The 23,812-nt window shown below is 42.5% G+C and overlaps 7 protein-coding genes across 12 annotated transcripts; 4 read left to right on the top strand and 3 right to left on the bottom strand.

Moving 5' to 3' along the window:
- Positions 1-4,052: 4,052 nt before the first annotated feature.
- LOC115762047 (ataxin-10) lies at positions 4,053-5,605 on the bottom strand. Its single transcript, XM_030704124.1, has 3 exons — positions 5,443-5,605; positions 4,301-5,384; positions 4,053-4,234 (listed from the first exon to the last, which is right to left on the bottom strand). The coding sequence occupies exons 1-3, from the start codon at positions 5,458-5,460 to the stop codon at positions 4,068-4,070; spliced, it is 1,269 nt and encodes a 422-aa protein (XP_030559984.1). The 5' UTR covers positions 5,461-5,605; the 3' UTR covers positions 4,053-4,067.
- A 393-nt stretch (positions 5,606-5,998) lies between these two features.
- Positions 5,999-7,765, top strand: LOC115762048 (presenilins-associated rhomboid-like protein, mitochondrial). Of its 2 annotated transcripts, XM_030704125.1 has the most exons (6): positions 5,999-6,327; positions 6,393-6,600; positions 6,666-6,960; positions 7,024-7,244; positions 7,311-7,510; positions 7,564-7,765. In XM_030704125.1, the coding sequence occupies exons 1-6, from the start codon at positions 6,281-6,283 to the stop codon at positions 7,652-7,654; spliced, it is 1,062 nt and encodes a 353-aa protein (XP_030559985.1). In that variant the 5' UTR covers positions 5,999-6,280; the 3' UTR covers positions 7,655-7,765. The 2 variants fall into 2 exon arrangements, with proteins under 2 accessions (XP_030559985.1, XP_030559986.1); XM_030704126.1 differs by lacking the exon at positions 5,999-6,327 and having other exon boundaries at positions 6,525-6,600; positions 6,671-6,960; positions 7,564-7,764.
- A 39-nt stretch (positions 7,766-7,804) lies between these two features.
- LOC115762049 (RNA-binding protein 48) lies at positions 7,805-8,438 on the bottom strand. Of its 2 annotated transcripts, none has more exons than XM_030704127.1 (3): positions 8,312-8,438; positions 8,111-8,255; positions 7,805-8,049 (listed from the first exon to the last, which is right to left on the bottom strand). In XM_030704127.1, the coding sequence occupies exons 1-3, from the start codon at positions 8,402-8,404 to the stop codon at positions 7,805-7,807; spliced, it is 483 nt and encodes a 160-aa protein (XP_030559987.1). In that variant the 5' UTR covers positions 8,405-8,438. The 2 variants fall into 2 exon arrangements, with proteins under 2 accessions (XP_030559987.1, XP_030559988.1); XM_030704128.1 differs by having other exon boundaries at positions 7,805-8,040.
- Positions 8,439-8,689: 251 nt separating this feature from the next.
- Positions 8,690-10,597, top strand: LOC115762527 (ribonucleoside-diphosphate reductase subunit M2). The gene is made up of 3 exons (XM_030704792.1): positions 8,690-8,863; positions 9,021-9,257; positions 9,499-10,597. Exons 1-3 carry the CDS (start codon positions 8,798-8,800, stop codon positions 10,378-10,380), a joined length of 1,185 nt encoding a protein of 394 aa, XP_030560652.1. The 5' UTR covers positions 8,690-8,797; the 3' UTR covers positions 10,381-10,597.
- Positions 10,598-10,638: 41 nt separating this feature from the next.
- Positions 10,639-12,586, top strand: LOC115762526 (beta-1,3-galactosyltransferase 1). Of its 2 annotated transcripts, XM_030704791.1 has the most exons (3): positions 10,639-10,680; positions 10,990-11,408; positions 11,462-12,586. In XM_030704791.1, exons 2-3 carry the CDS (start codon positions 11,090-11,092, stop codon positions 12,571-12,573), a joined length of 1,431 nt encoding a protein of 476 aa, XP_030560651.1. In that variant the 5' UTR covers positions 10,639-10,680; positions 10,990-11,089; the 3' UTR covers positions 12,574-12,586. The 2 variants fall into 2 exon arrangements, with proteins under 2 accessions (XP_030560651.1, XP_030560650.1); XM_030704790.1 differs by lacking the exon at positions 10,639-10,680 and having other exon boundaries at positions 10,840-11,408.
- An 854-nt stretch (positions 12,587-13,440) lies between these two features.
- Positions 13,441-20,027, bottom strand: LOC115762525. 3 transcript variants are annotated; one of them, XM_030704788.1, is made up of 7 exons: positions 19,596-20,027; positions 19,066-19,534; positions 18,364-19,003; positions 17,677-18,301; positions 15,773-16,708; positions 15,109-15,712; positions 14,866-14,948 (listed from the first exon to the last, which is right to left on the bottom strand). In XM_030704788.1, the coding sequence occupies exons 1-6, from the start codon at positions 19,687-19,689 to the stop codon at positions 15,147-15,149; spliced, it is 3,330 nt and encodes a 1,109-aa protein (XP_030560648.1). In that variant the 5' UTR covers positions 19,690-20,027; the 3' UTR covers positions 14,866-14,948; positions 15,109-15,146. The 3 variants fall into 3 exon arrangements, with proteins under 3 accessions (XP_030560649.1, XP_030560648.1, XP_030560646.1); XM_030704786.1 differs by lacking the exon at positions 14,866-14,948 and having other exon boundaries at positions 15,063-15,712; XM_030704789.1 differs by lacking the exons at positions 15,109-15,712; positions 15,773-16,708 and having other exon boundaries at positions 13,441-14,948; positions 19,596-20,026.
- A 2,127-nt stretch (positions 20,028-22,154) lies between these two features.
- On the top strand, positions 22,155-23,612 carry LOC115762133 (WD repeat-containing protein 89). Its single transcript, XM_030704242.1, has 3 exons — positions 22,155-22,228; positions 22,288-23,269; positions 23,327-23,612. Exons 1-3 carry the CDS (start codon positions 22,198-22,200, stop codon positions 23,565-23,567), a joined length of 1,254 nt encoding a protein of 417 aa, XP_030560102.1. The 5' UTR covers positions 22,155-22,197; the 3' UTR covers positions 23,568-23,612.
- Positions 23,613-23,812: the final 200 nt, after the last annotated feature.

The following is a 23,812-nucleotide window of genomic DNA, read 5'->3' as shown; positions in this document are numbered from 1 at the left end:
GGGAAATCCACACGCACATGGGATAGGGCACGTTCCTGTTCGGTATGAAAAATGAAAAAGTTGGAAGGCGACATGTTGGCATGGCTAATGGTTAAACAAATTAAGTCACGTTGCGTATACGCAACGTTGTACGCCCGTCTGTGTCTGTGTGTGTGAGTGTGTGTGCGTGCGAGTTTTCTCTCATCGTCATAATTATAATTCAGCAGGTGTTTTTAATACGGAATTTCATTTAGATTTTCGTGTTTATTTTCTTTTGCCTTTTTTTTGTGGATTCTCGCTCGGTTTTATTTTTGGCCAGCTCAATATTTAAATAATCATATTTTATGCACATTTGTCTGGCATGAGCCATTAATTATGCTGCTATGGAGAATTTATTTATTTACATGTTATTTTTGACGTCGTCGCTTTGGCAACGAAAACGATTCGTAAACCGTCCGTTTTCTCAGATTTCTATAATTTCTTGACAGAAATTAAGCAAATTAGCAGAGACATTCACGACCGACCAACGAAATAATGTGAATTCCTTTGAAATAATGCTCCATTCTATTTTGCATTTTCTTCAAATTGAAAATTTAATATACTTCTATATACATTCATGTGTATATCTTGCGAATATTTCGACGAGAATTAGGTGCGCCCACCGCGTGGGTGGATGGTGTCGTGTGCGTGTGAAAGTGCCATAGAGCAGCGGTCCGGTCCGACATGTGTACCTGACGTCCACATAGTCAGGTTTTCCCCGTACTTAAGCTCTATATATATACATGTCATTTAATTGCTTCGTTACCCATCAAAAGAATCTCAATATAGGAAACTGCTTGTCCCGTTTGACTACACTGACTGATTGTCGATCAACGTACAGTCCAAGTCGAGATAGAAATTCCACTTAGAATTGTGGAAAATTGGGGGAATTTACTTCTAACAAGTTTGTATATATAAATATATAGAAATTATGTACATTATGTCACGTGCAGAAAATTATTAGGGAAGTAATATTTGAAATTTGGAAAGAAAAAAACTTGAGCCGGGCAAAGCTGGGTAATTTGTGCTAGTAAAATATATATGTGCAGATCATAAAATGTTGAAATGCTGCGCCATTTATACAGATAAAGCCCAGCAAATGTCGTTTTAAGACTTGTGTGGAAAACCCGCAATAATTTGCACTTATTATATTCATTAGCGTAAAATGTTGTTTAATGTTGTAAGTAGTCGTGTTTTATTTATGGCTGCTTTCATCTTTTGTTCACATATCATCCGTGTGGCATGCAACTTCTTGTGTTGTGTTCCGTGTGGCGATCACTTCCGTGTCTTATTTATAGATGTGGAAGAAATAACTGAATACGCCAGTTGGAAGGAGTTGCATCTGCGTCATGTGGCCAGAAGTGCGTCATTTGCCACATTTTCAATTGGAGACAGAGAGCTCTTAACTGATAGAGTTCTTATGCTATAAGTGCTAAGTATATTTTGTGGGTGTGTGTTTTGTTTTTCTTATTATTTATTTTTATTCTGCTTTAATTTTGAGCTATTTTTCTTTTGTTTTTAGTTTTTTTTTTGTTTTAAATTTTGCACGGTACGCATTTGGCGCGCTCGCCATTTGTTTTAAACAAATTTGTCTTGAACATTTTGTATTTTTAGACGGAATGTACAGTTATCAAGCTGTGTCTACTACACATACACACACACACACATTCTTTGCGCCTAGGTACGTCTGTGTATGTGTGTGTGTAAGGGGGGGGGGGGGGGGGGGGGGGGCATATACATGTATGCAGATCCAAGCTGACCGACCGCACGACAAAATCGCTGAAACCGTAATTTTTCAACATTTCATTGTCTTTTATTTTATATTTGTTTTTCTTTTGGGGGCTGCGCATATTGACAGTTTTGACATGGGAAATATTTTATATAAATAAACAGTGCAAAGGTATGCAACACACACACACACACAAACACACACTCACATACATACACGCGCGCACAACAAAAACAAAAAATGTTTAGCCTAAATCTAAAATAAATAAGTATATATATTATGCAAACAAATGTTGTGTGTTAAATTTTTACTGCTCAATTTATATGTTTTTCTCGGGAACTTTGTAATTTATATAGTATTAGTTTATTAGTCTTGCTGCTACATTTATCTTTAGTTAATGTTGTGCATAAATTATGTCAACGCGACGACAAATTTGAATTTCTAACGGAACATAACTGTCAGCTCGTAACTGCCAGTTCGCTGATTTACGATTATATAAGTGCAGCAGCAACAAATACAAAAAAAAAAAAAGAACCACAAAAACTATAAATGTTGCACATTGTTTACCATTAAAACTTTCGAACTTGCACTAGATTTATAGATCGTTCGATTTGCTGAATTCCTTTTTTTTTTTTTTTTTTTTTTGATTTGTTAGATTTGTTTGGGTTGAAGTTGGGGCACGCTCAGTGCCAAAGCCGTAAATAAATTGTTGTTAATTTCGCGAAACTAAAAACCCAAACAAATAAATAAATACTACTAGAGCTAAAAGAAGATCGTTTAAAAATATAAAAGCATGAGTGCCAAACGCGCGCAGACAGCGGCACGGCTACGGTTTTTCCACAATACAAATCCAATTCTTAAATCACAATCAAAACCACACGAGATCGCGCACACCGTAACTGACTACTGCTGCTGCTGCTGCTGCTGCAGAGCACGGGCACAGACTGACTGACTACTGCCAGAGGCAATAGCAGCGGCAGCGCCAGTGGTTGCCCTGGTCGCGCTGTTGGGAGCACGATAAAACAAAAGGCCTGCGCTTGCTCGAGGCAGGAAAGGAGCTGGCATTGTTGCTTGGCCCGCCGGCGCTGATTTGTGATTTGCGAGCGTTAAAATGGGACCCACAGCATAAACATAATTTGCGGCGTTGGCGGCGTGCGTTCTACATTCAAGAATTTTGATAGACGCCGGGGTTGGCTGTGACCACATGTGCATGTGGCAGGGGTATATATAAATAACAAGGGTGCTCTACTCGGAAGCGCTCGACTAGGAGACACCCTGGACCCAGCGTCCAGCTGGCGGTGCACACAATCTGGCTTCGACACACTTCATGCGAAATGCATCCGTGAATATACAAAATTATCAAGACATTATATGGCGTAAGTGTCCAAATAACGAGGCTCTATATTAAAGCATTTTTTTATAATTTTGGAGCCTGAAATTCACTTAATCCTTATATACCTTAGATCTAACAACTTTCGAGTTATGCTTAAAAATCCACGTCTCAAAATTGGTTCTTATTGATGTTACAAAAATTCGAGAATAAATCGCGAGAAATATGTTAAACGCGTTTTGCATATGGCACCGAAGAATATATAGTTCAAATTCCGATCAAGCTTTTATATTTTCCGACACTTGCGATCGACTCAGCTCTTTGTACGTATCAAGAATATATATACCTTGCGAGTCGGTGATGCTTCTCAACTAGTTTAAATAAATTATATATAAGAGACGTTGTCGCGACAAACAACCAGTGCATGGCCACCTGCAGCAGCCGCGGCGCTGTCGCTGCTGTCTGGCTGATGGTCCAAGCCCAAGCAGACAAGTGCCAAGCGTGAACTCTGGCATTGTCGTGATTCACTGCGTCATCGTTTTCGTTTCGTTTTTAATTGCGCCATAAAAAACTGAGCTGGCCAGCAACAACAGCAGGCACATTGTGTAGCAATGTGTGTGCGTAATTTTAGAAATTGATGTATTTAGGCATCTCTCTTTTTTTTAATGATACAGAGCCATGGGCAGCTATTTATAAAATAAAACTCGTAAATGCTTTGCCAGCCAACCAGCCAGCCGCATGCCAATGCACAACGTCGACAACCACTGCTCGCTGCTGTTGCTGCTGCCGCCGCCAACAATTTTGGGCCAAATTGCTATTAAACGTTGACAACTCGTTTATGAATGTTGTTACCATTTGTTTTTTTTTCTCATTTTTTGGCATATCATTAGCGCATCATTCAGCGGATGACGTCGTGCGGTTTGTACAGCTAACCACTTGTTAGTGCTTCGTTGGCAAATGGACAGCAAATGGATTTGTGTATCTATGTTTCTAATGCTGTCGGTCTGTGATGCGTAATGCACCCATATCCAAATTCAATTCGCTGAGCATGTCATTTGGTGCAGCACCCTGCATGGTCAGGCCGGCAATCACCTGTTGCGCATCGGGGCAATTGATGCAGGCATTGCGTATGGCCAGAATGCTCCATTCGCGCATCACTGTGTGGGCCAGAGAAAGCACAGATTAACAAGCTAGTTGCTAGCAATTCTTGGATTGTAACTTACAAGGATTACGCGCATCCATGACTGTGCACTCGAGCAGCGCAGGCAGCAGTTGGGTGTCGAGGCAGTAGCCTCGGTTGGCCTCGTTCTCGTACAGCAAATTGGCCGTGCAGCGCACCAGCAGCGTTTTCAGCTCATAGGACACCCGCGCCTCATAGCCCGCATCTATGTTGGAGGTGAGCGCCACTTCCTCCAGCTTTGTCATGGGTGTGTCCACGTTGCTATTGGGCTCTTTGCCAGCCGCGATTACACAGCGCAACAAGCTGCTGACATTAATAAATAGCGAGTGATCGACTGCATAGATTTTGGCATAATTTTCTGTGCCGCTGGCGCTTGCAATGATGCGGAGCAGCGTGTGCACCTCACGCGGATGCAGCTCGTGACGTAATTTAATGGTTTCACGTAGAATGCAATCGGATTTTAGCCGAAACTCTTTGGCAAAGAACAGCAGCAACATGGTGCTGAGCTCTCCATTTGGACTGTTCTCGCGCAGATAGTGCGCCACATAGTCCAAAAAGGCAATGCGCTGCTCCACCAACGCCAGACGCTGATAGCACTGCACACAGGTGCGTCCATCCTGCACTATAAAGTGTTCCAGCAAAAAGTGCAGATACTCGAAATTGTAATCCGTTTGCGCCTCAATAATTGCCTGCCAAAGGCGCACACATGTTTCAAACACCAACTGATCGCTGACCAGGCGTGTGCAACGTCCTAAATAAATGTTATACATAATCATGAGCAGCACATTGTTGGAGCTGCCCAGTGGAGATGTGCACGCCTGCTCGGCAATTTGTGCGCCATGTGTCTGCCAAGTGGCTGCCTGTGTCTTTGCATTGTTTACAACGCTGTTGGCCAGCACCTGAAGCGTCAGAATGTGTAGTGTTCGCTGCTGTGTCCTCATAATTGGATTAAAGACAACGTTCTGCACAAAATGAGCGAATTCCACATTGTTGGCCAATGTTTCCTGACTGGCGCTGCTTTGGGTGAGCAGCAGCCGTAAGCTTTTCAATAGTGTCGTAATTTCAACTTCATTCTCAACTATATTCAGTTTTAGTATTTGCTGCAGAACGTCATTGGTTTGGATGTGCTAAAAATGTGTTAACATTAGTTAAATAAATAAAAAATCTAAAATGTAATTTGTTTACCGGCTCCACATGTTCCATTTTTATAATTGGTCCAATAACAACTGTTAAAAAGCCGATGTCACTATCGATATCACGATAGTCTGCTTTTATCGATGGCTTCTAACGCTTTTTGGTTTGGATTATCACAATTATCGAGGAGCACAAAACACGTGAAATGAAAGCACAATCTAGTGTTTTTTTTTTCTAAATACATTATTTTTCTACTGTTTTACATTTAAATACTCTGCTTTTTAGTATATCGTTCGTTAGCCCTACATTACAGACAACGTACCAAAGCCGGTTAACAGCTGTTAAGTTTCAATTTGATTTAATTTAAGTTTGCGTTGCTGTTTTTCTTTTTTAAACTACAACTGTATGCCAATTATATTACCTTTGATAAACAAGAAATGTATACAATTTTCAAATTTTACACATGATATTTGCTGATTTCTGTTAATAACATTTAAGCGAAATGTTAACTTAACAGATGTACGAGCAAAACAGCATATCGCAAAAATAAACAAAAACCAACAGAAAAAGCATAATTTAAATTATTTATTACTTTAAGCCCAGCTTGGAGTTGTAAAATACGGATACAGTGGATACTTCGAGTGGCCGATAAAATCAACACAAAAGCATACACAATCCGGCTGCGGCGATACCACCACGTTGAACGATAACGTGGACAACCAGTCCAGGGTACTGAAGGGTATCTTGGTTGTTTAAATTCAGAAGGAAAAAAAAAACAAATCAACACTACATTTTTATGTCAATCTGCTTTGCTTTTCGGGAAATACAAAGCAAATATTTTATATATATATATTTTATTTAATGCAAAATTCTTGATTCCCGAAATATTATGCTTGTTAATCGTGCGCTATGTCAAAGTTGGCTAACTCAGGTGACGTAAGTAAGGATGCAAAGAGCCGGCTAGGCTACACCAATTGCTTTAATTCACATCCAAAATACAGTTACAGATTTCACGGAAATGTTGCAAGCCGATTTCAAGCTTGTCGACACACTCTGTTCACACAGCGGGCGTGGCAGCCACCAGGGCGTTACTTTCACACCCACAGATCCCGATGGAGCAACATTAGGTCGCCAGCGGTTGAGCCTGCGGCAGAGGGTGGCACGGTGCCACCGAACAACGTAATCAAGGCAATCGCGTTCACAGGTGCAGTAAGTATTTCGATCGAAATAGATACTCTTGTTTGGCACATACTCTGAATCCAACTTTTGTTTAGTTCAGCATCGGATGCTTTGCTGGCGCCACGATAATTGAATACGAGAACACACGGAGCATGATTCTTTCGAAGGCCAAACAGGCGCGTTTCGGTTGGTTACAAAATCGCCTGCTTGTAGATCGTGACACTTGGTGGCAAATCAAGAACGATGCGCGGCGCTTTTGGGATTCATTGACGCCCGGTGATAAAACCTTTGCGCCCATATTGGTGTGTAATCTGCTGGCGTTTGGATTGTGGCGTCTGCCCGCAATGCGCAACATCATGATGACGTACTTCACATCAAATCCTGCAGCGCGTAAGTCCAATCCATAAAATTTAAACTATAAACTGCCTCTATCTTATTTGAAACCTCACACAGGAATCGTTTGCTGGCCCATGTTCCTCTCGACATTCAGTCACTACTCCGTCATGCACATCTTTGCCAACATGTATGTGCTGCACAGTTTTTCTAATGCCGCCGTCTTGTCTATGGGCAAGGAGCAATTTATGGCCGTCTACCTCAGCGCTGGTGTATTTTCCAGTTTGATGAGCATTCTCTACAAGGCGGGCACGCGACAACCGGGCATGTCGCTGGGCGCGGTGCGTATTACGTTTAAGTTTATATATACATATATTTATATCTTAATTATTGTGCATTATTTGCAGTCGGGCGCTATTATGACCGTATTGGCCTACGTCTGCGCACAGTATCCCGATACACAGTTAAGCATATTGTTCCTGCCAACCGTTACGTTCTCTGCGGGTGCCGCCATCAAAGTTATCATGGGCATAGACTTTGCCGGCTGCGTAATGGGCTGGAAATTTTTTGATCATGCGGCACATTTGGGTGGAGCCTTGTTTGGCATGTAAGTTGCGATTTATGCTCCATTGTCGTTGATCTAATGGTTATCTGTTGCAGCTTTTGGGCAAACTATGGTGCGCAAGTGTGGGCGAAACGCATTGGCTTGCTAAATTACTATCACGAGCTGCGCAGAACGAAACAGAAATAAATGCAAATGACTTTTGCGGAATTTTTCAGAAATGCCATTATTTTGAAAGCGAAACATGCATCGGAGAATCTTCAGAGATCGTTCAGCCTTAGAGGCTCGTGTTATCTTATTAGGTTCAATAAAATGACAGAATTATAAATGATCTTATTTCTATACCGCTTTTTTGGCGGGAGGCGGCTGCTCGGCCAGGTTGCGCTGGATGCGATAGGCAATCTCTTTCCGGCGCTGTACCAGCTTTTCCCTCAGCTCCTGAGATGTCTCTCTTTCCGGCGCATAGGAGATGTGTAGTACGCCGCCAAAGAATTGCTTAGCATCCAGTTGTCGTTTAGCCCGCCGCGCTTGCTCCAACCGATCAAACTGTACCGCAAATACATCTGTAAATGCCTCTAATTCCACTTTCAACATAATAAAGTTTAGTTAGGCTTATCCCTTAAATATTATCTCAATCTGACGCACTTGTTTCTGCCATTTCGGTGGTCACACATGTGCAGGAACGCAATTTTCCGAAGCACTGCAGCTTATTCTTTATTTCTGTGTGAAGATTGACTTTGGGCACGCCAAAAACCAACATATGCCGGGACTCGCTGGCAACAGTGTACACCTAAAAACTGGCAGAGTTTTAAAGGATCCCAAAGGATTTTTAGATGGTTTTTTTACTTTCACAGCTTTCAGCTCGCGGCCCTGTCGATATTGCAATCGCGTCGTGCAATATTCTAAGCGCTTATGATGTTCGGTTGGCGTTTGCTCCATAATGTTAATATTTTAATTGCTATCTATTTTTATTTTACTTAAAATTAATTCCTCCAGATTGCAAATAAATTTTGAATATTGCAGCTGCGCTGCCAGCTGTAGGGTCGCTTATTTGCTGTGTTGGAAGGCCCAATAATTCAGCAATTTCCAACACTCTTTAGCATTCACTTGTTGCGTGCACACAGCTGTAAAAATGTGTAGATGGCGGGAAAAGAAAACTGTACGCCAGAAATGCGCGCCCTGCATATAAGGTAAATGTGCATAGTTAATTGAATCATTAGCCTGTGAACAACCGAAACGTGTAGAACTAAGCACATCTGCAATTGGCTTATTCAATTTTAACGCGCTTTTATTTCAAGAATTAGTGAAAAATTAAAACAAATTTGTAACAACATGGCTCAAGCTCAAATTGCCGGCAAAGAAAACATCACAGACAACATGGAAAAATTCTCTTTAAAGGTACGTGACACGTTTCCAATTATGCACAGTATATATGCAAATATATTTATGGCTCCGTTTGCAGTTACTGAAACAAATGCAAATTCATTTTTAGCTAATTATAGCTTTCTTGTTACTTCTTATATATATATATATATATTTTTTTTCGTTTGTACAGAGCCCTAGCAAGAAAATTCTGACGGAGAACGCCAACAACGTTCGCAAAATGTCCGTAACAACGGAGGACAATGGCATCAGCAAGGAGGCCAGCAGCGCCGGCAGGGGTGCTCAGACAATAATGGAGAAGATCGCTGCACCATTTGATCCAACGGTGGAGCCGCTGCTTCGTGAAAATCCGCGTCGTTTTGTTATCTTTCCCATACAATATCATGACATCTGGCAGATGTACAAAAAGGTATGGCGGATGTGTACATAGTGTGTGTATACATTGACGCATCAATATATACACAAGTACATTTGTGTGTGTTATGATGCAGGGTTGAAAAGGGCGGGAAAATGTATCATAAAACGCGGCAAAACTTGCTCACGTAGCAAGCGTAACTGATTGTAAACAATTAGATTAGTGGGAAACTATAATATGTAATGATTGCAACAATTGTGAAATGATGTTTATTTTTCGCCCATTCTTTACTCAGGCCGAGGCATCATTCTGGACTGTGGAGGAAGTGGATCTGTCTAAGGATCTAACTGACTGGGCACGCCTAACAGACAATGAGCGTCATTTCATTTCACATGTTCTGGCCTTTTTTGCCGCCTCCGATGGCATTGTTAACGAGAATCTGGTCGAGCGTTTTAGCCAGGAAGTTCAGATTACAGAGGCTCGTTGCTTCTATGGCTTTCAGATAGCCATGGAGAATGTCCACTCGGAAATGTACAGCGTCCTGATTGACACATATATACGCGATCCGCATCAGCGCGATTATCTATTTAATGCAATTGAAACAATGCCGGCAGTTAAGCGGAAGGCCGACTGGGCGCTCTCTTGGATATCCTCCAAGTCAGCTAACTTTGGGGAGCGCATCATCGCCTTTGCTGCTGTTGAGGGCATCTTCTTTAGCGGCAGCTTTGCTTCTATCTTTTGGCTGAAGAAGCGTGGACTTATGCCCGGCCTCACTTTCTCGAACGAACTGATCTCTCGCGACGAGGGACTGCATTGCGACTTTGCTGTCCTGATGTTCCAGCATTTGGTGCAGCGTCCCAGCCGAGAGCGCATCATTGAGATCATCTCCGACGCTGTTACCATTGAACAGGAGTTTCTTACTGACGCACTGCCGGTCAATTTGATTGGCATGAATTGCGCACTTATGTCCGAATATATTGAGTTTGTGGCCGATCGTCTGCTGGTTGAACTCGGGGTCGGTAAACTGTACAACACAAAGAATCCGTTCACATTCATGGAAATGATTTCGTTGGACGGCAAAACCAATTTCTTTGAGAAAAAAGTGGGCGAATATCAGCGAATGGGCGTCACATCAAATCGTTTAGATAATGTGTTTACACTTGATGCGGACTTCTAGAGTCGCCAACGCTATCCTCACAGCTGCTGGTACCGGGTGTTATTTTTAGCGATTGCAATTACATTAATCCTTAACTATTTCTGTAGATTTTAAGCTTATTTTCTGACGCATAGGCAAATCATCATTGTCATTCCTTTTACAAAATTATAAACTCATTCAATCATTTTGTCAACTGTACTTTAAATTATCATTGTAGATAACATTTTAAATAAATTTACTAAATATAATTACATATTTTAAAAAAATTTGTTTTATATAGGATAATATAGGCATGCGTCATAGAAATTTAAATATATATAGGTATAGTTACATAAAGAAACGGCATGTACATATATAAAATAATCGAAATGGCGGAGAAGTATCGTTTCGATAAAAGGAAGTACATTTCACTGCCAGTGGAAACGCTTTAACTGGTATCGATATAGATAGTCACAAACAGCTGACTTTGGCTTGAAAGTGCACAAATACATATGCATGTTACTGCATATCTTGTCGTGTAAATGTTATCTAGACAAGCAATTACCATCAGCGATTGTTTGTGAATGTGGCATTGCTAAGACCGTGCACAAAAACAATTGGTGAAATTGACAACCTGTGATATAATTACAGGCACGCTTCGTATTGCTGCCAGCATGTGCACAAAATATACATATTGGATCAGGTGGAAGGCAAATTGACCCAGGATCTGATAAGCTGATGTGAATATAGCATGGGTTATGTTACACGTGAGGCGGTGGAGTTGGAGCAGCAGTGCACCCTGCTCGAAGAACCAACTGGCGGCACGCCTGCTTCCGGCTCCGATGATGAATCACAGCCAAAGCACAAAATGCGTGCCAAAAGAAATATCTATAGACGACAAAGTATGTGCTATTATCTACCCAGATGCTTAAAGAGATTTGGCTGTTCCATGCGATACCAACTACTCAGATGCTTTAAGAGATTCGGCTATTTTATGCTGTGCAGTTTCTTCATATTAATGCTGTACACTATCGTGCAGTACTTTTGTATTGACGTGCAAAAAAGACATGGTAAGTGTAGAGTATACCATATTAAACCATTTGTTGACTGCGGCTTTTCACAGTTTCGCTGTCGGATTGGGCGGCAAACGCGTCGCTGGACCTCAAGGACTACATACAGGCACAGCAGGAGACGGCACTCATAATGCCGCGTGACTTTTGTCGCAACAAAACGTTTCTAATCATTGCCGTCTGCACCGGTTTGAATAACTTTGTGGCACGCCAGACGATCCGGGAAACGTGGGGCAATACAACAGAATTCAATTATGCCGCCTTTGGCAAGCTGCATGGCCATATGAAGGGTCATTATCTGCCGGCAATGGATTCACGCCTGCAGCTCTATGCCGATTACCTAAGCGGTGAGGGTGAAACCTTAACGGCCAAGGTGCGCATTGTCTTCATTGTGGGCCGCAGCAATTACGAATCCCAACTGGGCAACGAGACGCTGATACGTCTGCACAACGAAGCTGAAATGTACAACGATATCATTCAGGAGAATTTCATTGATTCGTACAATAATCTAACATTGAAGTCCGTTTCGGCATTGAAGCATATCAGTAAAAGGTGCTCCAAGACGTGCGCCTTCTTTCTGAAATGCGATGATGACACCTTTGTCAATGTGCCGAATCTGTTGCATTTTCTGCTCGGCGGCACAGTTCCCCTCTATAATGATACACTGGACTATCATGACCGTGGCTCGATGTTGGTCATGTCGCCGCAGAATCGACTGAATGCCACCAGCGGGATCATGCGTGGACATCAGTTCTGCAATGTGGTGCCTGTCAGCGATGTGACAAGCAAATGGTATATGCCCTACTATATGTACAAAGATGAAGCATATCCCAAGTATCTGTCCGGTGCCGGTTATCTAATGTCCATTGATGTTGTCGAGCGTTTGTTTGAGGCCTCGTTGAACACAACGCTAGTTTATCTAGAAGATATTTTCATAACTGGTCTCTGCGCGAATCGTGCCAATGTCAAGCGGCAGCATCATGCGCTCTTCAGCTTCGCCCACTCCCCGCATTTGTGCGCCTTTAAGGGCAGCATAACCCAGCATCAGGTGAGGGAGGAGAGCATGGCGGACGCGTGGCGTTTTGTTTCAAATTACAGCATACAATGCCCGCCACCGGGACGTTACTTAAATCATATGCGATTAAGGAATCGAAATAATTGTTAAAGCACAAGAGCTGTGAATATGCCTCGAAAATGTTGGCCTCCTTCCATATCTAGAGTTTACATTACATTTACAATATGATTTTTTGCATTGAATACTCCGACAAACAGTTTTGCACACACCTTATGTAACGCGTAGCTATATAAAACTTTCTGTTCCTGAGATTATTTGTGGTATTTAAAAGTGAAATTTAATATTTTAGTTTAAAAGAAAAAAAAGTCAAAATAATGTATCAAGGCCGATATTCTTGCACACCTTTTTTGGGTGCTATAAATACTATTTGCAATATTATTTAACTAACGCACAGACTTGTTCAATTTGCACATAGTTATATCTACTACAATCTGTTAAAGCAAACGCACAAAAAAGACCGAAAATATGCTCTAGCTGCATAATTTCAACTCCCCAATACTCCACTTTATATGATTGCAACTGTGTTCGTGAGTTTTGTTTATCCGTATTAAATCTGAATTATTTATTAACAATCTCATTGCGCCAAGTATTTATTTTTTACAACTCAAAAAAAATATATATATATAAACGATATTATTTAATATCAATATACTCGATGCATTACTTTTATTACTAAGTATGATGATGTTTGTTAATGGGCGTGTTCTGAAATTTCATGTTCCATGGTATATTATTGACTTGGGCTAGTTGCTTTTCGAAAACAAAAACAAAAAGTTCTGATATTAAATGCTTAATACTCTTAAATGTAAACTGTTGCATACGTTCTTTTTTTGCGCTCTTCGTTTTTGAGTGGTTCATATGCAAAAAATATTACTAAAAACTATAATAACAAATTACATTCGAGCCTACAATTTTAAGCAAAGTTAATTGTAGCATTAAAATGTGTTAGGGTATTTTGAGTCCAAACTAGCACAGCAGTCATATTGCAGCGTCAGTCGTATCCGATGGCGAATCAAGGTGTTCGACACTTGGGCTTGCTGGTGGGGATGCCTCGCTTGGTCTGCTCTGTGTTGTAATCTCAGTCGGTTGCTCAGCTTCGGACGATGGGACTGACCTGTGGACAGTTGTTGAATCATCCTTTGCCTGCGCCGTCGCCTCAGCAGCGGTCACAGGTGAACAGTTCCTTGAGCTCTCCTCGCATGCAGTTGCGTCCGTCTCATCAGCATCCTTCTCGCTGGTGTCGGCAGCTTTTGCGGCTGTATTGTCTTCATTTGTTTCAGCTGCTGGCGTTGCAGCATCAGTCTTGGCACTGGCTGCAACGCCAGCTTCTATAACTGCCCCATCCAACGATGTTTGATCAGCTTCTGTATATCTTAATTGCGGCGTACTTTCTTCGGCTTCAACTGCATCCAATTCCTCAGTTGTTACACCAGCTGTTGTATCTGTATCAGTTTCATCTTTAATTTTTTCGTCATCAGCCTCATTTAATTCTGTTACTTCCATTGCTGCTTCGTTGGACTTTTTATTTTCCATATTTCCTGCGTCTTCTGTCACTTCCATAGCTTCCGCTGATTTTGCTATACTTGTTTTAATTGGCTCTGTTTCAGTTTTTTCTTTATCCGCAGCTGAGATTTCATTATCTTCAGGAATATCCTCATCTTCGGCTTTCTTTTGGCTTTCAGCTTGGCTCATCGTCTTCGTTTCGATGTTTTCTTCGTTTGTTTGACATTTAGTTGCGTCTGTTGTGTCTATTTTCTCTAGCAACTCATCTTCAACGTGCTGCTCCTGCTCGTTCTCACTATCATTTTGCATGGTATTATCACTTTCCTCTTCTTTATTGGCGTCATTTGCTGCCTCCACTGGTTCATTCTGGCTTCCAGCTTTCTGCATCTGATCTTCAGCATTTGCCTGTGCTTCAGACACTGTGGATTTCTTAGCTAGCTTCTTTGCATGTTCCATATCCACCCATTTTCGCGCCACCTCAAAGTCTTCCTCGGCACGCCTCAGCTTGACGACCACCTTCATTTTGAGCTTGGCATCATTGCGCTTTGTTTCCTCCATGCGCTGGCGCTCCAGATGCAGCAGCGCTGGATTCGGTTTGTTGGTCATCTTTTTACGAGGCTGCTTCTTTTGTATGGTGCCACCTGGTGAGGTGGCTTGATTAGTTTTTACCTCGCCAACGCCCTCGGTAATGTCCACTTCCAGCAGACTGGCCAAAATGGATGAGCTAAAGGCCGCCACATCAATATCCAGATTTGGGTCCATGTTGGCAGTAACTGGATCAATTTTAATTATATCCGATGCTCGTGCCGTTGATTTTACAGATGTTATTTTCAGGCCCTTTGGTATGCTAACGTTTGAAACCGAAGGTAGCTCCTCCTCGTTATCGGAATCAATGGTGATGGTATCCGTTTTGGGCTCCACGATCTCAATCTCATTGTCCTCATCGTCGCTGGCTTGTTTTTCTATAAAGAGTAAAAAATTCATTAACAATGTAAGAATTTAACATTTAAACTTAATCAGTTATTAAAAATGTAATATTTATAGTCTCTACATCTGTTTAAAGGCTTTAAATAAGTTTATTTAAGCTTAGAATGTGCGGAAGTTTGGCATAATTTAACTTACTGCTAGTTTGTAATTTTAAAATCTATAAAATTCGTAACTTATATATTAAGAAACCGCATTTCTTCGAGCGGAAAATTGGTGCGCAACTTTTGCAGAGTTTTCTCATTCGGTCTTGGCTGTCGTTCCAGCTCGCGACAGTAGCACTCGTAGGCAAACTTTGCCATTTGCCAGCGCAATTTGCAGGCGCGTGCATCACGCCGGAAGCGTGGCAAGCGTCGGGCCAGCTCCGCCCACAGGCGTTCGCGGGCACCCACATCATTGTAATCGACATGTCGCGGATTCCAGAGTGTGGGATATGCGCGCATGGCCAGCACCAGTTGTTGCGCGAACTGCTTATCATCGGGCATATCCTTTAGCTTGCCAGCTGAATCGCTGGAGGCGCCACCGTTTGTCACCTGCTGCACACAATCCTGCAGAGGTTCGAATTCGTCGCGTAAGTCCTGCTCGTCAATTTTATACAGAAAATACAAATTGGCCAAATATTTGGAGTACTTTAGCTCCAGATTGGCAAATGTGCGCTTGTCCTTAATGGTTTTTAGACGAAAGGACTTGTACATTTCGTACATCTGCTGCCAGCGCTCCACAATATACTCGCAGCGATAGTCTACAAAAGAAGAGCATCATTTAATTAATTCCCATTATAAATACAGTTTGGATTACTTACTGGGCGCTGATTTCCAAAAGTTGAGCCACAGCGATTTGCGCGTTTGCTCATCTATGCTGTTGAACTCAGGATCGGCGGACTTGCGCCACAGCACTGGATGACTCTTGGCAAAGTTAATGATGCGCATATCAATCGGACGTACCTCGATCGGACGCACAGGCAAACGTGGCGTCGCTCTCACCCCCTGTTGTCGCACATCGGCAAAGTCACGTTGCTCCTTATGTATGGTATTCTCAATGGCATCCAGTTGCTTGCGCTCAAAGCCGTCGCCATCGCCTTCGCCACAGTCGACGGGTTGCCATTCACTGCGAGGCAAATCGCGGTTGGCCAAATAATTGGTGGCCTTGTCAAAATAGCCCTTGAAGCGTTTACCCTGTTTCAGCAGTCGCTCGATGCGCACATAACGTTTGCGCACATTCTTCCAGCGCAGTTTGATGTCGTCGCCGCGTGGAAAGTGGCTGGCAATGACGCGCCACTGTTTGCGTGTCACCTCCATTTTCCCATAGTCCGGATGACGTGTACACCAGATGGATGGATATTCGCGCAGCAGGCGGGTCAGCTTGCGATCATAGGCATGCGCCTGCTCATTGCGATTCATGCTCTCCTCGGTGCCGAGTGCATCGTACTCATCATCCAAATCATCAACATCCTCGCCATCATCGGCATCATCGTCCCGATCATCATCATACTCAGACGGCTCGTCGTTCTCATTGTCCGCTGTCTCATTTGGCTGCTGCTCATCGTCCTCGTCTTTGGGATCGCCTTCGGCGCGCACGCCCAGCGGCATTAGCGGTGGCAGTGGATCAATGCTTTCGCCATCCTTCAGATTCGCCTGCAAACTCTTCCGATATTCGTAGACCTGGTTGTGAAAGCTATTGCAGCCCGTATTGAACAGATCCACATCGTCCAGCTGGCCGTAGCACACATAATCCACGGCTACAATAAAACCAAAAGTGAAAAAAAAAAAAAAGAAAGAGAGTTTAGCGAAAAACTGCTGCTGAATTCGATTCCATTGCCTTTTTTGGATATTTTTCACAAACACATGGACCAAGAGCTAAATCAAATCAATTTGCCAAACGCAAGACTGAATTCAAGTGGAGCCAAGGAAATGGAACTCGCAGAGTTTTTCATAAACACAACAAAAGATACTTACATGCTGGCTGACCATAGCACAACTCATATGGTATTGTTTTTTATTGAAATGTTGAGCAACACCCGTCCATGTGTTAAAATATTCACAAAAGACAATGTACACTAACTACACTAAAGTGGCCTCAACGTGCACAAGGCAACTGCAGCCTGTGAAGCGTCGGCTGGAATAATACTCGTAATATCCTATACTAAATCTTAGGCTATCAGGTTTTGTATTAAACAAGATGTTAAGTTTACGGTAAGGTGTTATCTTACTTCAGAATAAGCTATATTCGAGATTAGTTATTTCTTAAACATATCTAAACAATAGAAATTGCGTACTCTAATATAAAATACCTATACAATTTAAACAAGTACGGCTATCTTCTGCTGGCCGAAGATTGAATAGCCCCAAGGAGCTCCTTATGGTCTTGAAAATATATGAGCTGAATTGTGAAGCTCTTATTTTCAGACTTTGGTAAAGATATATCGAAAAACAGACCGATTCAACCGATTCTTTCCATATAACTAAATCACATAGTAGTCTTAATGTTGATAGGATTTGACCTCTATGTATGCAGCTTGCTAAAACTAATTAATGCCACGTTTCGCCAATAGATCTTCAAAGCCAAATAAGAACTTAGCTCTCGGACAACCATTTCTATAGCGCTCCAATTTGGCCGTCTAAACATCTTATGTTATTCGAGATCTTATGATACCAACCACTTCTTAAATCTATATTATATATTATAATTGAATTGTAAAAAACTTACCAGCAGCTAGTTGACCGTTCTCCAAGCTGTTAGCATCATTCTTAAAGCCCATTTCGCGCATATCGACCAGGCACTTATCCTGCAGCTGTTTAAAGCGTCCAATCGCATAGGTCATCAGATAGGATAAATGTATGTAGAGCTCCTTGAGATCCATGTAGCTGCGCGCCTGATTGTACGCATTCGAATGGGTTAGCGTTTGCACTTTGCCCGTCAGATGCGTGCATATTTCCATCGCATTAAAGATCTGCTCCTGCAGCTGGGTGCGCGCCATACCAATGGGACTGTTGGGGAACACATGACGCACCAGTGTCGGAGCCTTGTGCACTGCTGCTGGCGTCATCATAATGGTTGTCCCGCCATTACTGTTGGCAGGCGTCGATGCCGCCGCAATGTTCACCGAATGCACCTGGCTGCCATTATTGACGCGCACCACTTGCGGCGCGCGCTGCTGCTGATTAGTTTGTGGATTATAGATGCCCATATTGGAGCCAAAACTGGGGTGGACCATGCGCGGCGATGGCCCTCCCGGTGTCTGTTGGCGTATGATGACCTGCGGATTCATTGAAATAGGGGTGCGCGTCAACGTTGTTGAGGGCTGGCCGCTGGGTGGCAACTGGCGCTTGACCTACGGTGGATTAAAAGGTGTCTATTTATGCTATGTGTTGGAGGCAGAGGGAAATCCTATACCTGTATGAGCCGACCATTGGGCAGACGATAGGAGTCCTGCTGCGCTGCGCTATTGAGATCGACACGAAAACCATTTATGGTATGGAAGACGGGACCCGCAGTGCGTACGGCATTTGGCACCACGGTGCGTCGCACAACAGAAGCTGGACCGGGTGTCGCCTGGCGGTAGCGCATGCCCGAGCTGCTCAATACCAATGGCGGGGGCAAGCTACTACGTGGACCAGCTGTGGCGCTGCCATTAGTACTCGGACTGGGTCCACTGTAATTTTGCTGTACAGTCACAATGCGCGGCGTGGTGGGGGTGATGCTGGCCGCTGGAGTTATAGTGGGCCGTGGACCAGGCTTTTGTGCTACTGAAATTTGACAATCCGGTTCCAGCATGCTGAGCAAATCGGGCGTACAGACTACCTCATCATTGGAGGACTTGGGACGCTTCGCGGGCGTACACTGTGGCTTGGGCGACTTCTTAACTGAGTGCACAGAACTGGCATGACTGCGCTTGGAAGCATTTGATTCTAGGCTCTCCATGGAGTCGGACAGACTGTTGGCCTTGGCTTTGGCCAGGCGACAGCATGTGCTGTAGTCCTTGTGCATATGCCTGCGCATTTCCGATTCGGACAGCTGCATCGATTGCAGTCCGCTGTCAGAGTAGAAAATAATGATTAAGCTTGTGTTGGGTTTTTCTTAGTGCACGGTACTTACTTCTTCTGCGTCTGGATGTAGTTGACAAGCGCCCAGTGCTGGGCGCGCAGCGGCCACAGTATTTTCGACGTGCACTTGAAGCAATTCCAGTTCTCGTTCTGCTCAATGTCCACGATAACGCCGCGCGATAAGTTTTTAATGATGCACGACTTGCAGAACACAAATGGGCAGGTTGAGCAGCAATATACTTCGCCGCCCTGACCACACCAGCGACAGTACAACTCGGAGCCATCCTCCCCCTTGGAAAACTCGCCGCTGTTGTAGAAATCATGGCATTTGATACAGTGCGTCACCCGCAATATCGGATGCATTTTGATGTTGCTGTCCGCGCTGGCCGCGGTCCCAATATGCATGCGACAAACGGTGCAGTGGACTTTACGCTGATTAACCACATCGACGGTGGGATACATTTTGAGATAAAAGCGACGCTCCTCCTCCGAAATGCTGGCATCCATTTCATAGTTGCTACCTAGACAACGCACACACGTACATTAGACAAACATGTAGAGGGAGGCGCTTGCTCCTCTTACCCGTAAAATCAAAATCAAAGGCTTTCAGTGAAGGCGATGGCGTCGCAGGCGTTGCGACCGTCAGCACAGCCTCGGCGCTGGGCGTGCTGCTCATTTTGCCGGCTACGATAGTCAAGACTATCCACACGTGTATTTGCAATCGCAATCAAGAAATATCTTCTTTCTTCACTCTCTTACACACATACACACACACACACACACACACTATCAGACTACCACACTAGACTACTGCAAAATGCTGGCTAACCAGCAGCGGCAGCAACAACGCGTCGCGGTATTTTTTGCAATAATAAATAACACTAATACCAACGCATGCCCTACATATATAAAATGGCGGCAACGCCGTTAATGATCTCTGCGCAGTTTTGCAGTTTAATTCAAATGCTCGATTTTGATATTTAATATTAGCTCCATTTGCTTGGTCGACAAAATAAAAATGATTTTTCACGCGACTGCCGTTGTACTATCTCGTTTCCAATATGGCAGCCACTTCGTGTGAGCCGAGTGCACGAGCAAAACACGAAGTATACACAACAAGTTTTACCTAAAGTCTGGGCCGATAATGTAAAAATATGTTATACATACACATTTCATGGATGGATATAGTTAAATGGTCGTACAAAATCGATACTATAATATATATATATTTTATACAAACTTTAATTTAGGATAGCATAAAGTAACAATCTTAACTACCGATCGCATATAATACTCTTTTTCTGATTGATCATCATCAACATAAGCGTAATTTGAATTTAATGGTTTTATGCATGGTTTTAACATCATAAATTATATTAATATTATATATAATTTACAAAGATCTAAAAAAGTTGATTAAAATGCGCAACTATACGCTTGGCAACTCTATCAGCAACGTGTCGTCTTCTTCGCACTCATGCAACATTCCGTAAGGCACGAGCATAACGGAAAGGTAAATTATCAAAAATAAAGATGACTATATTTTATATTTATTATGATGTAATAATGTAGAAAATCAGCTACAAACACATACATATTCATTTGAATATATTTTTAAAATTTGAATAAAACAATCATCTACCAACATGCACGTTTTACAGCACTGGTGCACAAATGCAACACTGAGTTTCAAATTGCCGGCACTAGTCTAGTTTATTGTTTGCAGGCAGTAGCTATTTCTAGAAAATTGTGGATAAGACCTAATTGGATTTACACGAAAAGATCAAAACGCTAAATGTGTTTTAATTATGTAAGTGGCATAAAAACATTGAGATATTCAGCAACGTCGGTTTATAAATTTGTGACTTATATTTCGGCGGTGACTTAGCGTCGAATTTTGGTACTTGTTATCGGAAAAGTATCGGTCACTTTCAAATGCATTTATTTATGTTTTTAAGCATGAAACCAAAAAAAATAAATGCAGAATTGCAAAAAATTAAATTATTTACTATCTACATTCATTTATTATTGAATTTTAATTTATAATATGGGTAAACAAAGGGGTTGAAAAGTTAGGTTTTCACCATTCATTAAATATCTTAATTTAGGGATAATTTAGGGAAGCTTTACGCATTAATAAGCAAGATGATTGATAATTCGCGATCTATATGTTAAACTACCGTGCATTTGCGGCCATTATCGGAGAAATAGAATAATAAAGGTTGAAATATTGCCACCTTTTCGTTATTATACGTAAATAAATACTTAAATGCATAGTTGTCGTCTTTTTCAACAGTCTTTTTTACCAAAGATAATGTTTTATTGTAAAATGACAATTATTTCATATATTACTGCATTTATTTTTCATATACAAGTATTTTGAATTAATTTGTTCCCGCTCAATACTGTATAACATTGTTCAGCATTGATTCCGAGCAGTGGTTCGGTTCCCGTTGGAGCTAGTAGCTCGATAGGCCTTTTGAATGAACTACATGAGGTGTTTACATTTTGTTATTTTTCTAAAAAACTGGCTGATCGATTTGTTTAGAATTAATGCGTAAAGCTTCCTTAAACATGTATCTTCAAGTTGGTATACCGTGCATTGGGGCCGTTATCCCTGGGAAAAGATATTAGGGTTCAAGTGCAAGGGTGATTTTTTACGGTCATTTTGTATGGGGCTAGCAACGAGGTTGCTGCACTGTAGTACAAATATCTTAAAAACGTGCTGATCGATTTTTATAGTTTTTTCAAGATTAGTTAGGTGAAACTATAGACTTCAATCGTGTGTATGCGGTTTTCGGGGCCATTATCCCTAAATTAAGATATTTAAAGAATGGTGAAAACCTAACTTTTCAACCCCTTTGTTTACCCATATTATAAATTAAAATTCGAAAATAAATGAATGTAGATAGTAAATAATTTAATTTTTTGCAATTCTGCATTTATTTTTTTTGGTTTCGTGCCTAAAAACCAAAATAAATGCATTTGAAAGTGACCGATACTTTTCCGATAACAAGTACCAAAATTCGACGCTAAGTCACCGCCGCTAATTTGACGCACATCATAAACTCGTGTTATATGGCTGTGAATGTTCTTTTGAAAACCATTAAAATGCAACTCTGTTCACTGAGCTGTAACTCTGGCCAGGCACGTGCATCTCTTCTTCTTGATATCAAACGTAAACATGACCGACAGCATAATGGATTATATTGCCGGTACCATTGATTATTGTCAATTAGAATATAGTTATAACTATGCTTACTTGGTATTACAGAAGCTGCTGCTAAGGAACTGCCGAGCTCTGAGGAAGAGGATGACATTGAGGACGAGGACACCTGTAGCGCTCAGGAATTGGCTACTGAATTTCGTACCCAACACACAAAGGACGAGGCGTCGTTGTCTTTGAAACGTGACTATGTCCTGGGCTTATGTGCGGACCCTGGATTCACGCGCCTTGCAGCTGGGCTCTCAAATACCGCTGTCAAGATTTACGATCTGAGTGCAACAGGCGCACTGACAGCAGTTCAGGAGGAGCGGGTGCCCGCCTTGACGAGCTCCGATAATGCAGTCACCATCTGTGGTGTTCGTTTTCTGGAGGAGAATTCAAACACATTGCTGGTGGGGACCACGAATGGTCTGGTGCGTCTATTCGATTTGCGCGCCGCGGGCGAACAAGCAAGATTTGAGTACAAAGTAAATCCTGAAGCGGAACCAGCTCTGCCGCCCGTGCCTGAGTGCATCACATGCTTCGATCGCAATGCCAACAGTCGCATCATCTGCTGCGGCACAGAGCAGCACATGGGCAACGTGTATTTGTTGTTTTATGATGTGCGCGAACGCAAACAGTTAGGTGTTTACTACGAAAGCCACGAGGACGATGTGACGGCTGTGCGTTTCCATGCCAGCAATCCGGATCTGCTATGCACGGGCGGAACAGATGGCCTGATAAATGTATTTGATATCAAGCAGAGCGACGAGGATGAGGCGCTGTGTAATACCATCAACACGGAGAGCAGTGTGCATCGCCTCAACTGGCATCAGAATGTTTACGAGCAGGATATTATTTCCTGCATTACGCACACCAACGACTTCAAGAGCTATGAGTGCATGGAAGGCGATGAGGTTATCTCCTTTGAACGATCCGACATTGTTGCTGGTATACGACGTAAAAATGCCGGCAATTTCAATTTGATCAATGCCCACAATCTGGAGGACGATGGCGTCTTTTTGCTAGCTGGCACCAATTTCAATCGCGGGTGAGTTTTGATCCCACATATGAATTGTCGACCCGTCCATGACTCTCTTTTGTATAGCGAGGTTCTGCGTTCCGTTACGGCTCCTGCCAAGGATACACTCAAGCCCCTTACCAACTTTGTGGGCAACAAGCAAATTGTACGAGAGAGTCTGTACGATGCGAAGCGTGATCTACTTATAACTGGCGGCGAAAGCGGCATTATCTCCATCTGGACACCCGATGCGGGCAGCATGATTAACAGCAGTAAATTAAAGAGCAAATCGATAGCAGCTAAGAAACACAAGACTACTCCATACTAAAGACAAGAATTTATAATAAAATTGTGCTTATTTTTAATTTACGTAAAACTGAAGTCTAGTTTAATTTCTCGGCCCGTTTATGTAACTGTTACTTTTACAATATTCGCGCCATTTTACCTGGCGTTGCCAGATGTCGATGCTTATGCTGCTCGTTCAATTATTGCCCATGCGTGCTGCCACTAGGTTTGCACATTATTGCACACGGACAGTGTCTGCTTGTTTTGTAACGTTACGAGTGTTCTAAA

Source organism: Drosophila novamexicana, unplaced genomic scaffold, assembly GCF_003285875.2.
Source record: "Drosophila novamexicana strain 15010-1031.04,08,12 unplaced genomic scaffold, DnovRS2.1 tig00000564-arrow-pilon, whole genome shotgun sequence".
Lineage (NCBI taxonomy): Eukaryota > Metazoa > Arthropoda > Insecta > Diptera > Drosophilidae > Drosophila > Drosophila novamexicana.
The sequence above is the reverse complement of the archived record's forward strand: the minus strand, read 5'-3'. Positions and strand labels throughout refer to the sequence as shown.

Coding starts and splice junctions, on each gene's coding strand:
- LOC115762133 (XM_030704242.1), top strand. CDS start 22,198: ATGACCGACAGCATAATGGATTATATTGCCG. Junction 22,229..22,287: donor CATAATGGATTATATTGCCG/GTACCATTGATT, acceptor TTGGTATTACAG/AAGCTGCTGCTAAGGAACTG. Junction 23,270..23,326: donor GGCACCAATTTCAATCGCGG/GTGAGTTTTGAT, acceptor TCTTTTGTATAG/CGAGGTTCTGCGTTCCGTTA.
- LOC115762049 (XM_030704127.1), bottom strand. CDS start 8,404: ATGGAGCAAACGCCAACCGAACATCATAAGCGCTTAGAATATTGCACG. Junction 8,256..8,311: donor GCGAGCTGAAAGCTGTGAAA/GTAAAAAAACCA, acceptor GCCAGTTTTTAG/GTGTACACTGTTGCCAGCGA. Junction 8,050..8,110: donor CACCGAAATGGCAGAAACAA/GTGCGTCAGATT, acceptor TTATGTTGAAAG/TGGAATTAGAGGCATTTACA.
- LOC115762525 (XM_030704788.1), bottom strand. CDS start 19,689: ATGAGCAGCACGCCCAGCGCCGAGGCTGTGCTGACGGTCGCAACGCCT. Junction 19,535..19,595: donor CTTTGATTTTGATTTTACGG/GTAAGAGGAGCA, acceptor TGCGTTGTCTAG/GTAGCAACTATGAAATGGAT. Junction 18,302..18,363: donor CCAATGGTCGGCTCATACAG/GTATAGGATTTC, acceptor AATCCACCGTAG/GTCAAGCGCCAGTTGCCACC.
- LOC115762526 (XM_030704791.1), top strand. CDS start 11,090: ATGGGTTATGTTACACGTGAGGCGGTGGAGTTGGAGCAGCAGTGCACC. Junction 11,409..11,461: donor TGACGTGCAAAAAAGACATG/GTAAGTGTAGAG, acceptor GGCTTTTCACAG/TTTCGCTGTCGGATTGGGCG.
- LOC115762527 (XM_030704792.1), top strand. CDS start 8,798: ATGGCTCAAGCTCAAATTGCCGGCAAAGAAAACATCACAGACAACATG. Junction 8,864..9,020: donor TGGAAAAATTCTCTTTAAAG/GTACGTGACACG, acceptor TCGTTTGTACAG/AGCCCTAGCAAGAAAATTCT. Junction 9,258..9,498: donor TCTGGCAGATGTACAAAAAG/GTATGGCGGATG, acceptor TTCTTTACTCAG/GCCGAGGCATCATTCTGGAC.
- LOC115762047 (XM_030704124.1), bottom strand. Junction 4,235..4,300: donor CATGGATGCGCGTAATCCTT/GTAAGTTACAAT, acceptor TGGCCCACACAG/TGATGCGCGAATGGAGCATT.
- LOC115762048 (XM_030704125.1), top strand. CDS start 6,281: ATGCTTGTTAATCGTGCGCTATGTCAAAGTTGGCTAACTCAGGTGAC. Junction 6,601..6,665: donor CAATCGCGTTCACAGGTGCA/GTAAGTATTTCG, acceptor ACTTTTGTTTAG/TTCAGCATCGGATGCTTTGC. Junction 7,245..7,310: donor CGGGCATGTCGCTGGGCGCG/GTGCGTATTACG, acceptor CATTATTTGCAG/TCGGGCGCTATTATGACCGT.